Raw genomic sequence first — 15,000 nt, 5'->3', positions numbered from 1 at the left:
TAAGACTCTTTTAGCCTTCAGCCGACATATGTGTAGATCTATATTTCTGCTATCATTAAATCGTCTTTTATCTTGAAGACTATCTCAATACAATTCTCATTTCTCATTTTAGCGAAGATAAAACATAATTATTTATTATTCTTTGTCAACTCCGACGTGTTCAGCCAAGCTATTGGGGCTGCCTGCAGAAACATGAGGATTATGTGGATATTGATGGGGCCGTCAGTGTGGGCCAGGATCCTTCCATGTTTGAGAAAGAACCTAACGATCCTGCGGGAATCCAAATCAGGAATTTGCGAAAGGTATGGTTTGTGTCTCATCAAGTCACAGAATGATTGAATATGACAGAGGGTGCTGTCAGTTAATCTACAATACTCACTGGTTGTTTAGAAATATCACACAGACATAATGTGACTTGTACATTTGATAACAAGACTCTACCTTATTCATAATTTGTAAGAAGGAGATGGGTAAATGTTAGTTGAAGGTCAAGATGAGGCTGAAGTCACTTGGCTTGATTCTTAGAAGTTAAAGGGAGAAAATGAGAGCCTAACAGATTTTTTAAAAAAGTTTATAATGGTCTTAGAGCACCACAACTTGTTTTGCTTTTTACAGTACTTGACTTGGGTGTGATATTTTTGATTTTATTGAATGACTTTCAAGTACTGTAGCATCAGTGGTCGTATCGGACTCGTAAATGTGAGGTTGCGGCCTCTGAGGTTTGTGCTGCGGGCTTGACTTTGTGTTCTTGGGAAAGGCACTTTACACAAATTTTGTTCACTTCACCTAGGTGGGAATGGGTATCCAGCCATAGACAGCGAAAGATCTTGTCAGTATCTTTGTATTCAATTACCTATAAATGGCAGCTTGCACTGTATGCCTTCTAGGAAATTGAGCTGGTTTCAGAATGCAACCAGGCCTTCTGGGGTAATATTAGAGATTGTGTAGAGCGCTTAGAGCTTGCTGTTGAGCGGGAAATTGCACTATACAAATACTATCTATTATTATTACTTAATGATACAGTAGGTTTAGTTCATTTGCTATTTTCCCTGTTTTGTCAGTAATGGACCTGTAGAGCTCATACAATTGTGTCGTTTCCAAAGATAGCAACGTACGTGAGTACTGTCACGTTTTCTGATGCAATTTCTTTTTATGTGCTGCAAGACGTAGTTATGCTGGCATGTCGAGGAAATTCAGAAATAACAGCAATCGAAGGAGGGAGATGAAATGTATTGTGTATTGAAAAATTTGTAGAAAATATTTTACCTTTTCAGACTGAAAGGAAGACCACTGAGAAATAATAGTCTTGCTCTGGCCTTAATCTTTTTTGTATAATCTGTATAGTACTGCGACCAATTGCAACCCCCACAGCCACCTGAGATGTTGTGCTCTCGATGAAGCGGTACGAAATAAGAAGCTGGGATTGACTTATGCCTTTTCCATTATTCATTTTTATATTCCTTTGAACCATCTGACCATGTGTTGATAAATCATGACTCTGAGATCAGGAAACTTTGTTTATATGTAGGAAACATGGAATGTCAATTTGAACTAATGTGATTTCCCATTCTCATCTTTCTGTCAGGTGTATGGGAAAGGTACGTCAAAGAAGGTTGCTGTGGCTGGTATGACCTTGAACATGTATGAAGGACAGATCACGGCTTTGTTGGGCCACAACGGTGCTGGGAAAACAACAACCATGTCAATGCTCACAGGTAAAATTTAGTTACTGTGATTCAGGGATTGAATTTTCTTCTTTATAAGTTTCTATGTCTGAATAACTTTTAAGCTCTCAAAGAATAGACACTATTGAGCTGGAGTGTGTGAGCGGGAAGTCTTTAAGAAGAACATTAATTGTTTTCTTGTTAAAAAGATGGTTTACCAGGTGACAGTATTCTAATCTTGAAAAGTCGAGTCTTGTCATGTTTTTAAAAAAAATCTTTCTGAAGTTTTTGAGACAGCAAATTCATAGATAAAATATCCAGATTGGTATAACTATATTTCCTTCAATAATACATGAATTTGCTCTTAAAGGATGTAAGGGCAAAATATTTCAGCAGTTTTGAGGATTTTTTCCCTTTCTATACCGACTGTACCGGGACACTGCTCTAGCCATGGGATATTTTCTGGTCCTTTAATGGCAGAGTCACCAAACATTTTTTCAAAGTGGGGCGGATAACTGAAAGAATGCCAAGCGCAGGCAGGATACCTTGCACCATACAATACACGGATGTGTTGAATGACTGATTTATTACATTAAAACTGAGAAAGAGTGTGATACATTAGCTAGAAGTTAGGAAAGTCTGTACAAGAGTGTTTAATTTGCACTGTATAGTTCAATTAAAGCATTAGATTATTTTGGTGACCTAAGCACATTTCAAAAGCATCTTCCAAGGTTTTTCCCCCACATGGTGGCATGGCTGTTCACCAGACAAACTGACCTCATTTGGCAGATCCAGTTGTAGTTTGGTAACTCCCTGTTTTCATGGAACCCCAGCTTCAAGTTTGATCTCAGTACCTTTCATAATTAGTAACTCCCTTAAAAAATATTTGAATATGCCATATGATGAAATTTAGGAAGTTTTATGAATGCCACCTTCACTTACAAGTTTTCAAAATGTAAGAGCTGTTTGCCAGTTCCCTAAAGGAAATTATCAATCACTTTCTATCTATTTTTGAGAGTAAACTGTTTTTATGTTTTACTTTTTAAGTGAAGGTAATCATTATTAGAAGATATAAAATATTGATAGCGTCTTGCAGATTTTTCATTCTTTTATATATTAATTATATAATCTCTTACTGTGACGTATAATTTTGGCATGTTGTGGATGTTTGGTGAACACTGGTGTGTTCTGCTACTTTTCAGTGAGAGTTCATTATTTTAACCTGTAGCAAAATTTGGCCGTTATTGTGCTGACCATTATAAACTTAGAACTCAGATTTTGACCAAAGCCAATTCAAATTTCTATTTGTCTTACTATTTTTTAAATTCTTTGCCAGGGTTTTACCCGCCATCCAGCGGTACAGCCATCATTAGTGGATACGATATTCGACATAGTATCAGCGAAGTTCGGAGCAGTCTTGGACTGTGTCCTCAGCATGACATTTTGTTTGACAACCTTACAGTGGAAGAACATGTGATCTTCTTTGGTTTGGTGAGACCATTTTCATAAGTCTGTGGTTACTTCATAATTCTATGTGGTTAAATGTTAACTCTTTGTTTGTGGAGTTGTTCTGTGATGGGAACAGCCCATTGCCTGTGATTAGATTTTTAGCCTGTCAGTGTTACTGTGTGAATGGTTGGTGGGAGCTCTGGTGTGGTTTGCTTATAACACTTTTTTTTTTGGAGTGTTAATATTGTCATAATCTGCTTTAAGTAAAATGTGAGTTCTGTGATATCAATTTGTCAAAGACTGCATCCCAATGTCTCCTGTCACCATTGCTGATGTCATTTTTACATGCAGCATTTGAACTTTTCTTTCCTAGTCCCACCTCTATAAGACGGCCACCTGTACAAACGGCCACTTTCCATTTCCCCCCTTACGATTTTTCTATATAATTTAACTGTGTATAACGGGCACCTGTCCAACGCGGCCACGGCCACCATATTTTAACACACAACCCCTATCACACTAAGCAATAATACCTGTCTTAGACAGCCACCTTAGTTAACCGATCATGTTTCGTAGGCCCCTCCCACTGTTGACCAATAGCTACCAATTTTCAGCTGCTGGGGAGGTAAGCGTGTGATCCCTCAAAATCCATAAGCCCCTCCCAGAACTCATACACAAATCGTAAGTGAGATGAGTGGTCACTGTTTACCCAGTCTGTAACAAAGTAACAAAGGACGTCAACATGAACTTGTGACAGAAACGTCGCTCGTTCTTCGAGTGGTTGCGACCCATGTGTTTGTTTTAACATGGCACTCGGTCTTCATCGTCTGATACATTTCGTTTTATTGTCACCCTTGTGCAAAATCAGCAACAAAATAAAAATTACAAACATAATACAAACCACCTCCACCAACAACAAAAACAGCAACAATGCGGCTACTTTCGATTGGGACTTCAGATGGGAATGGTTCATTTTCTTCATCTTGAGCAGTCCTGCCTAAGACGACCACCTGTCTTATACGTCCACTTTTCTCCTTGACAGTGGGTGGCTGTCTTACACAGGTTTGACTGTAATTGCTTTTGCACTCACAACCAGGTTCAGGTTGAAAATGTAGTGAAATATATAGCAGGGATCAGACAGATTGGGGAAGCGATGGATTAATAAACCTTTGTCAGATGATGATACAAACTTTGTTGTGGCTGTCTCCTCCAGCTGAAAGGAGTGCCAAAGGCAGAGGTGATCCCACAGTGTGAAGAGATGCTGAAGGATATGGAACTGTTCCCAAAGCTCAAGGCTCGGGCTAAGACACTTTCAGGAGGCATGAAACGCAAGCTGTCCGTCTGCATCGCTCTCATTGGCAATTCTAAGGTACAAAAAGTACACACTAAATGGGACATGATAAGCAGTGTTTCTCTTTTACGTGTTCATGTTCCTGTGGGCCACTGGGGGGTAAATAATTTTCTTCTCTTTTTGGCATTTGATAAATGAAACCTTTCGTGCCAATGTTGAACTTTAGAAACATAAGGTTTCACATACAGTAGTAAAATTTGTAAATGGAAGTGGGGGTAGAACTTACGGCTTCTTTACCCTGATGTAGGCAATTCATCAGCTGAAAGTTAGTGCTCAGTGCAATGATATGTGTGCTAAAAATAGAATAGACAGTGGAAATATTTGTTAAAAGTTAAACGAAGTCAAAATGCTGCGTACTGAAGTACTTGCTCATAATGTATTAAAATTCATGTCTTGACGTTGAAAATCAATGAGTCCTTTTGTTCCTCATCACATAGAAGTTATTTGAGCTTTGTGATGTACTGACTATGATTTGTCTTGTGAAATTTATACATGTGGAAAAATGTGTTCACAGTTATTGAAAAAGAGATTATTAATTGTTTTTCCCCTTCATCTTTGATTTTTTCGAGGCATAAAAGTGAGTAATCTGTTTTACAGCTCGGTGTGTTGTCACTCATATTTTTTGTACTGTTTTTTTTTATATTTTAAAAAGCTTTTTGTGCATTTTTGTTGATTGTTTTTTTCAAATGTAAATGTACATCACAAACTAACCTGTTTTCCAATGTCCATGCAGGTGGTTTTTCTGGATGAGCCTTCTTCGGGGCTGGACCCAAATGCTCGCCGCAACATCTGGACTGTTTTACAGAAGAACCGAGCTGGACGCACAATGGTGCTGAGTACTCACTTCATGGAAGAGGCCGACCTTTTAGGAGACCGCATCGCCATCATGTCCAATGGAGTTGTCAAGTGCTGTGGAAGCTCTCTGTTTCTGAAGAAAAAATATGGTGAGTTTCAATCCTTTCTGTTCTTTTTGCTTTTACTTGTTGTATAGAGCACAATACATGCTGATTATAGCTTTGAACTTACTGTTCTAGCCACTTTGGCTGACCAGTCGGTGTATCGAATCCAGGCTTAAAGATCTAGCTGCGATAGATTTTTACCTGTTTATCACGTTACCCTGGTTACATATGTTATGTTTAACAGTGTTAATAAGTGGTTGTTTTGCTCATCACTGCCCCCACCCCAACTATTATTTTACAAATGGATTCCTCCTAATAATTTCTTTTCAGTGAAGTTTGTTGGAACAGATTTGATCAGTTTTCTTGTATTGTGACAGGTGCTGGCTATCACATGGTTGTGGTCAAAGAGTCCAGCTGTGATGTGAGCAAGGTGATATCAGTGGTCAAGTCCCACGTGGAGCCAGCGGAGGTGGAGAGTAATGTGGGTGCTGAGCTGAGCTTTGTCCTGCCGCAGGACTACGTGGGTCGTTTTGAGGGGCTGTTCCAGGAACTGGAGAACCGACAGAGAGAGCTGGGCATCAGCAGTTTTGGTGCTTCTGTGACTACCATGGAGGAGGTCTTTCTCAAGTAAGTTGTGGAGCCAAGTCAGGGTGGTCCAAAAAAACACTTTACAACTTTTTTTCCCAAATATCTCCCACAAAAATTCTTTTTGAATGCTGCAATTTGGAACAGACATAATTTGTTCAAAGGAATTTGTTTGACATAAAATTCATGAATAAAAAACATATTTTGAAAACGGAAATGACTTAAAGAAAAAGCACCCATAAACGCAAAGTTCACTAATTTTTAAAAAATCTAAAAAAGAAAGTCGTGAGACGATTGGTTGGATTTTTAAAACTTTAATTTCTCTTTGACATTTAATTTTCCTTCCCTGTAACATTTAAACAATATTTCATTTCTTTTACAGAGTTTTTAAAAAAAAATTATTTTATTCTGGAATTCCTGGAAGCAGTGTTCTACATCCCTTCCTTTGGACTAGACACATTTTTAACGCTTCGTTGGAAATGTTCAATGAGGAATGGCAGTCAGATGCAAGGATCGCTAAACCCTGAGTGCTCAAAATGAAAGCCACATACCCTGTACCAGTATGGAGTGGCTTCTAAAGACAATAGGAAGTGGGGTGCCCAATAGGCAGCATTTTTTAAAGTTAAAACGGTGAAAATGGGCTTTGCACTTAAACAAATGTCATCAAGGAAGTTCACACTTTTCAAGACGACTGAGGAATCATGAACACATTGCCATGCTTTTATCCATGTCATCTCAGCCTAATGAAAATGAAAATGATACAGTTGTAGGATAAGATCTGCCTTGATTATGCAGATCGTTGAGGTGTAGGAAAGTCCTAGCTGCAGACATCACTTAAAGGGCTTCAAATGGTGCGTGTTCGACCTGGAGTGGTCATTTTGCCTAGTTTGGATTCACTATAGGTCCAAACTGACGTAAATTTTCTACTCATGATACCAAAGGTTATATAGTATTAGGGCACTTTAGCATTCTTTCCATACCGTGTGCAGAACTTACGAAATGTCAGGGATGGTGAGTTGGTGGAGAGGTAATGTTCAACACAAAAAGCTCTCCGCTCTTTACTAAATTTAACCATGATCTCAGCAGGGAAAGGAAATTTGAGAAAAACAATATATGCAAACTTTTGTTGACTTGTTAAACTGCAGTAGCATGCAATACGGCATGACCCCGCAACTTTTAGTGGAAGGTCTAATGAGAACTGGTACGTCATGATTCAAAAAGGGTTGTTTTTTTAATATGCCATTTAGAGCAAAACCATTCTGTGGAATTATATGAAATGAATATCAGACAAATTCCTTTTGGCTTCTAAATATTATGTTCAATTTTGAAATGCAAAACTTTAGCACAGAGGAAAGTACAAATCAAGTTGTAAAGTGTTTTTTTTTATCACCATGCACTTTGACAAAATTGGAGTGCTCCTTTTTAGTTTGCCCGTTTAAGAATCCTTTTTCTTGAATTCCTCTTTCATCAGACGTACGAAACATTTTCTAAATGATGTGGAAATACATTGCTTTATTTTTAGAATATGTGTCCGACTTAATGTAAGTGACATGAAGATAGAGAGAGAGAGAGACAGAGAGAGACAGAGAGAGAGAGAGAGATTATGAGAATCAGGATAGATGCCCATGTTTATAGGTGTAGGGTGTGCATCTGTATAGTTATTGATGTTCAAGTGCTTACTGATACCTTTTTGACTTAGTACCTCATGTATTAAGTTAGGGTGCACCCGCAATCAGTGGTTGGTTTTGTTATTTTCTAGCATGTTTTTCCTAATTGTCTTACATTATTATTGTACAAACTGCCTCATCTTCACCTTCACCTATCTTTTTGACTGGTTTATTATTAGGGCTCCACTGTAGATCCCTGTAGGATAATCTGCAATTCTACATAAAAGAATGAAATATTGACCCTTGTGTTTTCTTGATCTGTAATTTTCTGAATATGACAACGTATCAAGTTTTTTCCCCCCCAGAAAAGATTGGTAAACTTCAGTTTTTCTTACATTTAATTTCAATACCCTCTTCTCTTGCTGTGTCGTCCTCAAAGGGTTGGGGAGTCAGACGATGAAGAAGTCAAGGAAAGACTCCACACTGGAATCAATAAGACCGTCATCAATCGTCCAGCATCGAGTTCTAGTGGGGACAGCGGCTTGGACAGCCAGCCTTTGCTGAGGACCAGTGGTGACGGCTATGGCAGCATGAGCAATGGTAACTCTGTGCCCCCTGTGGCAGTGACTCAACCTTCAAATAGGAACGGAGCAGCACCGATTTTCTTTGACCTGAGAGATGAGGATGTCAACTGGTCTCCGCAGATTTTGAGTAAGTACAGTTGAACCTACTCTAACGTCCAACTGTATAAGACGATCACCTGTACCAATGGCCCTTCCACCCCGAAAAAAAATGAACAAACAAAAAATTAATAAATTGTAATTACACTGTAAGATGGCAATTTTTCACCTGGACAATGGGTGGCTGTCTTACACTATTTCGACTGTATGTGAAATGATTTCATGTAGATATACATCTCCGACTTGGTGCATTAGTCAACAAATTTGACTTTGTGTTTTACTTGCTATCTCCGTTGAAATTTGAATTCTGAAGCTATTCATATTTACTTGTAATGTGTATACCTCTTTGTGGTGAGGCTTGACTACGGCTGTCAAGTCTATGGATCGGCAAAACCACACATCCTGAAAATGCTAGACCCAGTACAAGACCAAGGACTCCGCCTCGCTCTGGGGGCTTTCCGCACTTCCCCGGTAGAGAGCCTCCAGGCCGAGGCAAACATACCATCACTCTCTCTCAAACGCACACAACTTTCACTACAATACACAATTAAACAGAGCTCAACACCAGAAAATCCAGTGCACAACTGCATTTTTAAAATAAACCCAGAAACCATAAACGAAATCCAAAACAACGAAAAACTCTTTGACACCCTTCGGCCTCAGAATCCTTGAGGACCTCAAAAACTTACACTTTTCCAAACAAGACATCCAACAATTTTTGTTCCCCGAACTCCCTCTGTGGCACCTCACCAAGGCAAAAGTAGACTTATAGCTGACCACACACAACAAAGAAAGCACAAACACCATAACTTTTAAAGCAGAATACAAAAAACTAATAGATAAATACCTGGGTGCGGAGCTTATCTTCGCTGATGGCTCCAAAAAAAGACAATAATGTGGGCGCCGCAGCCCTATCTTCCAACAGTACACACCAGAGGAGACTCCATCCTGAAGCTTCCATTTTCTCTGCGGAGGCCACTGCCATTGACATGGCACTGGACTCGGTAGAAAATTCTCCTAACAGATCTTTCTTTATCCTTTCTGACTCTCTGTCTTGCATCACCTCACTCACAAACTACACACCCCTACACCCAAAAATAGTTAGGCTACCACAGAAAATTCACACCCTATCTGAAACAGGAAAAAATATGTTCGCATGGATACCTAGCCATGTGGGCATCCGAAGAAACGAGCAGGTAGATGACCTGGCGAAGAAATCCTTATCCCTTCTGTTGGGATCAACGACGGACACTCTCCCACAGACTGACTTCAAAAATAAAGTCAAAAAGTACACATCCAGTCTGTGGGAGAGCCACTGGAAAAAACAGAAAAATAACAAACTCTATAATATAAAACCCAAACTGGGACCACGGAATCCTTCGGACCTCTCTAGAAGAGACAAAGTCATTTTTACTCGATTTCGCATTGGACACACGGCCCTGACACACTAGTACCTCCTACAGGGAGATGAGAAGCCGTTCTGTGTCGGATGCGACACGAATTTTACCATTAGACTCATTTTAACCTAATGTCTAGACTTTGGAGAGATCCGAAGGAAATACTTAAAATGCAAAAAATTGCAAGACTTTTTTACGTCGTTGATCCCAACAGAATTTTTGATTTTATGTAGGCCTTTGGCCTTTATGGAAAATTGCAGTATAGAACAAAATTATATTATTAAAAATTTTTATGAAAGTTGTTTTAGTCTGAATTTATATTTACACCAAATTTTTTTTTTTTTAACGTTTTAAGAACAAATGACCCAAGCCCAGCCGTGCAGTGAACTGCAAATGAAGAAATAACTTGTGTTTCGCGCGCTCATATAACCTTATGCAGTTGCGAGCGCCGTAAAATCCCACACTAAACTAAACTAACTCTTTGTGGCGATAACCTTGAGACTTTCTCTCTATCCTTCATTCCGTCTCACTTCATCATACCAACAATAGAATGGAAAAAAGGGTGGAATACATTTTCTTTTTCTTCAGGCATGAGGAAATGTTTTGACGCAGCAATGCTTTTTTTTCAGATTTGTCGAAACGTCTGTCCAAGAACCATCGTGTCTCTCTTTTCGCGCAGCAGTTTTGGGCCATGCTCTTAAAGCGGGTGCTGCACACGCTGCGCAACAAACTAATCACAGTGACCCAGCTGGTGGTGCCGCTTTTCTTCACAGTCATGGGAATCATCGTGCTCAAGACCATGCCATCATTCATCGACATGCCTCCTCTACCACTCACCGCTGATCAGTATGGTTCGAACTTTGTACCGTACTCGTCAGTGAAAGATTGGTCAAAGCTTGCTCAAGTCTATGGCTCCCTGTTCCGTAACCAGCCTGACACCCACCCTATAAATGTTGATGACACTCCTGGATATAAGGACGATCCAAGCGTTGTTAAATTTTTGATTGACCAAGGTGAGGCAAACGTGGCAGCATATAATCTGCGTTATCAGGTTGCTGCAGAGTTTAACAAGAGTGCTCAAAAACGCTCGGTTGTAACAGCCTACTACAACAACCAGGGCTTTCATAGTATTGCCATTTCATTTGCTGCTATGTATGATGGACTTATCAAATACTACACCAACAGCTCTGAATATGAAATTCTTACGACAAATGACCCGCTCCCAAGACTTTCATCCGATAAGGTATGTCAATATTGGAGTATCAAGCTATGTACTTTAGTGTGGGATGTGATAAAGGTGTTGTTACTGTTGTTGTAGCATTGTTATTGTTGCTGGTGTTATGGTATTGGTATCGTCAGTTTTTTACAAAGGGGCACATAATACAAATTACAGACTTATTTTGTTGGCAAGCTGTTCTATTTGTCCGCCCTAAAAACAAAATTTTTAGAGGGAGAAAAAACTGCTGCTTTCTTTTAACAATTGTTCCAACATTAAGTATCTTTTCTTCTTTTTTTCCCACACTAAGAGTACTAAGACTTCAAATTTCAACAAAATATTTTTCAAGCTCATGGGACTGATATCACTGACTGAGACACTGCAAATAAATCTGGCTAACAATTTGCATTTTAGAAACTGTCTGATCACTGCATTTACAGACTCATTTATTTCTTGAGTAATTTGAATAAATCTTTTTTTTTTTTTTATCCCCAATGTACTTCTTCTCAACCCCACCAAAAAATGATGAAGGATACTACTTTTTTCTGAACAGGCTCGAGACCAAAAAAGCTTGAGGGACCCTTCAGCTTTCATGTTTGGCTTCAACGTAGGCTTTGGCATGGCCTTCTTAGCTAGTAGCTTCGTCCTTTTCCTGGTGAAGGAGCGAGCTACCAAAGCCAAACATATCCAGTTCGTGTCTGGTGTCTACCCAGCCAACTTCTGGCTGTCTACAGTGTGCTGGGATCTAGTTAACTACATCATTCCTTGCATTGTGATTGTCATCTGTTTCTTCATTTTCTCCATTGAGCCTTACACAGAAGACTTGCACTGGCTGGATATCCTCTTGATGTTTTTCCTGTATGGATGGTCCATGCTGCCATACATGTATTTATTCTCGTTTGCCTTTACTGTGCCATCGACTGCATATGTGTGGATCACCATGTTCAACATTCTTACAGGTAAGGGCCAGCTGTGCTAGGTATTTTGAATTTTTTATTTAGAAAAAGTTCCCTGCCTTTTGAAAACATAAAGGGAATTATTTTGTGGTCCTAGCCGTGCAAACTGTTTTCTTAGTAGATTTTCCAGAAGTGTTGCCGCATCCCTATTGTTAAGAATTCCTTATCATACTGTTTGAGAAAGGCAAACACAGTTGCTTAGACTGTGTGAGCAGCCAGAAGGGTGCTGTATGAATAGATTTGACTCGATGCCTGCTTGCTATGTTGGGAAACTGGCACATCATGCTAGCAATTGGGCCCGCTGTTAGCTCCGTTGATATCATGCTGGACTACAGATTGGATAGCCCTGGTTGAAATCCCCTTCAGATGCTTTTTAAATTTGGGTTGTTTTGGGTGTTTTTAAGTCTCTCCACCCATTTAAATCAGTGCTATCAGAGATGGATGTTAAATTCCATGGCCCAGCCTCTTGAATAACCTTACAGTGTCGAAAGGTTTTTAAACTAACCACAGGGATAACCGCAGGGGTATATTCTCTTAGCTGCAATTACGGTTGGTTGACAGGTGCCCTATAGTCCAGATCTCTCCTTCTTCTTGTTTGTGTTTGTCACTCTTGTAACATCACTAATCTTCAACACTTATATGACGTAATTGTTTTGCGAGTGCTGTAAAACTCTAACTAAAATCTTAGCTGCAATTCAGAATTACCTTTCATTTAATTTTTTAAAAATGACTTGAACCGTACTAACGAAACTTAAAACAGTGAGCTTTATGGAGAGGATATTGTCATGAAATCAGTGTTCCTTAGTTCTAAACTGAAGACATTTCTTGGGTTATACATGCTTATTGGTATTTTCCTAGGTTAAGTTTTATGATCCTGGTATCTGCTCAATAAAATTTACCTATTTTTACTCGTGCAAGACATAATAGCACTTTTAAAAATGTAACATACTTTGGTAATTTCTGAAGCCAATGGCAATTTTATCAAACTTCATTTAAAACAAACATATTCTTAATGTCAGCCTAGCTGAAATAGGTGTATCTTCAATGTATTAATAAGAAAAATTGAGTGCGAGAAACAATTATGATTGGTTATTTGAAAGATGGATAGAAACTTCTCCTGCTATTCATTATTGTTTATTGTGACTCATCAATTCTGGCCCCATGACCCTTGACCCGATGACATCTCTCAACAGGTGTGACGACCATGCTAGTGGTGGTCATCCTGAGCATCCCACAAATAGGGCTGGAGGACGTGAGCGTGATTCTTGAGTGGACCTTCATGGTGCTTTTCCCAAACTTTTCCCTGGCCCAGAGCCTCTATGAGTTCTACGAGAACCACCAGGCTCTCGCCATCTGCACCCCGGAGTACAGCAGCGCTGAATTTTGCAAGTTCTCTCAGTTCATGAACATCTCCAATCCCTGTTGTCCTGGTGAGGAAAGAAAAAACCCCCAAAACCGTTATACTGATTAATGTTAGTCAAGAGCAGGGAATATTTACTCTGTATGTTTGCATGTGTGTATATGTGTGTTTGTCTGAAAGGTGGCATTTTAGAACAGAAGGAACAAGAATTGGCTGCGAACAGTATTGTGGTCATGAAGGCAAAAGGGCACTATCCCGTAAATTACTGTAAAGTACTGAGGAGTGACAAACAGACATATCTTTTTTTTAATGGTATATTATTTTTTGATAACCTCAGACCTCATTGCCAAATTTAGATAATGTAGAAGATGGTTGGTTTGACCTTACAGTCAGAGCCAACCCTAGCGGTTATGAATACAGGCTCTTTTTGTGTCTTTGAACTTGAACATGTGATACCTTATAATATAAGTCAACAAAGTAAACTAAATTCGAAGCATTCAAAGAGACTTATCTACATTGGAGTCCACCTAAAGTGAACACGCTTTACTTGAACAATCTGTAAAAGTGAATGATATTCTGTGGTCCCAATTGAAACGCTATTTGTTTAAGTCAGTGGTTTTCAAACTTTTTTCGCCCACCGCCCCCTTTTTCATCCGGCAGAGTCCGAGCGCCCCCTACTCCGCCCCAACCATCAATACGACATAGGGACATGCATAATATAATAACAATCACAATTAAAGAGAGAGCTCAAAAAGTAGGGTACAAAATAAGGTGCCTAAATTCTTATGATTTGGTTTTGAATATTAGTTGCGTCACAAATCACCATCATTACAGAGTGTTAAATTAAGTGTGTACGAGAGGTAATAAAACACATTTTTCTTCAATGTCATGCAAGGGCACTGAGAACAAAATACTGTCATTTTATGCATATGTATCATCGGTATTAAGCGACCAGTGTTGTTGGCATTAATAAAAGTAAAACAAGTATTATGACATTTGCAGAAGCAAAACACTAAAAAAAGAACCCAAAAACAGTGATCATTAGTTTGAAAACAGATTGACATTATTTTTATGAAACGTTTTCTCCCATCAAGGTGCTGCAATAAAGTTGCCTGAGATTTGTATATCAAATATCTCATTTGTAGAGCATAAAAATGTTATTAAGCTGTTCAAATGTGAGAAACCACATGAAATAAAAAGTATGCATGGATCTTAGTCTGTAATTATCACCATCATCGTAATCATCGCCGTCATCATCATCATCAGTTTCATGAGCAGTGGAAGCACATGCTCATAACAAACTCTATTAAACAAATGGGTATTTTGCGAAAAAGACGTATTCAGGTATCAGGTAAGGGTAAACTACGGAGTAAACATATACAAATAAGTCATTGACACTGCGCTAATGGGAAGTACGGACTTGGTGAGACGAAACCAACTTATCAACGTCAGGTTTCAGATTGGTCAGTAGCAGACGCTAATCACCACGCTCTGTGATCCTTAGTTTTTTCCTCTGCTTCGTCAGCAACCTTGTCACTGCACAAAATCCCCTTTCTACTAGACGGGAGGTGGGAAAAGCGATGAACAACAACTTGATATTTTCTCACAGGGACTCAGGGAGGGATATTTGTCTTGCACAGTAGTTTTCAACCAGAATGACAGGTACGACTTTTTGAACAATGGTTTGATTTCAAAGTCACTTTTCACTGTCAGCTCTTCTTCAATTGCCAATGTCAAGTCACCATCTGTTCCAGTATTGAGTGGGTCCAGTACCCAGTCTGGAATTTCCAGTTAAAAGATATCAGTAAACATTGTCTTCACAATCATATCAGCTTG

The 15,000-nt window shown here is 39.2% G+C and overlaps 1 protein-coding gene across 1 annotated transcript in view; it reads left to right on the top strand.

Moving 5' to 3' along the window:
- LOC101854271 (ATP-binding cassette sub-family A member 3) overlaps nt 1–15,000 on the top strand; it is a 54,417-nt gene that overhangs the window by 22,659 nt on the left and 16,758 nt on the right. The window contains exons 8-17 of the mRNA XM_005105526.3: nt 165–302; nt 1,586–1,715; nt 3,001–3,155; nt 4,327–4,482; nt 5,198–5,408; nt 5,741–5,990; nt 7,995–8,266; nt 10,262–10,875; nt 11,402–11,807; nt 12,998–13,234. Of these exons, the coding sequence (XP_005105583.1) occupies nt 165–302; nt 1,586–1,715; nt 3,001–3,155; nt 4,327–4,482; nt 5,198–5,408; nt 5,741–5,990; nt 7,995–8,266; nt 10,262–10,875; nt 11,402–11,807; nt 12,998–13,234 (2,569 nt within the window). The remainder of the gene's footprint in view (nt 1–164; nt 303–1,585; nt 1,716–3,000; nt 3,156–4,326; nt 4,483–5,197; nt 5,409–5,740; nt 5,991–7,994; nt 8,267–10,261; nt 10,876–11,401; nt 11,808–12,997; nt 13,235–15,000) is intronic.

This window comes from Aplysia californica, unplaced genomic scaffold (assembly GCF_000002075.1).
Source record: "Aplysia californica isolate F4 #8 unplaced genomic scaffold, AplCal3.0 scaffold00475, whole genome shotgun sequence".
NCBI classification, from domain to species: Eukaryota; Metazoa; Mollusca; class Gastropoda; order Aplysiida; family Aplysiidae; genus Aplysia; species Aplysia californica.
Note: the sequence above shows the minus strand (reverse complement) of the source record. Positions and strands in the feature narration are given on the sequence as shown.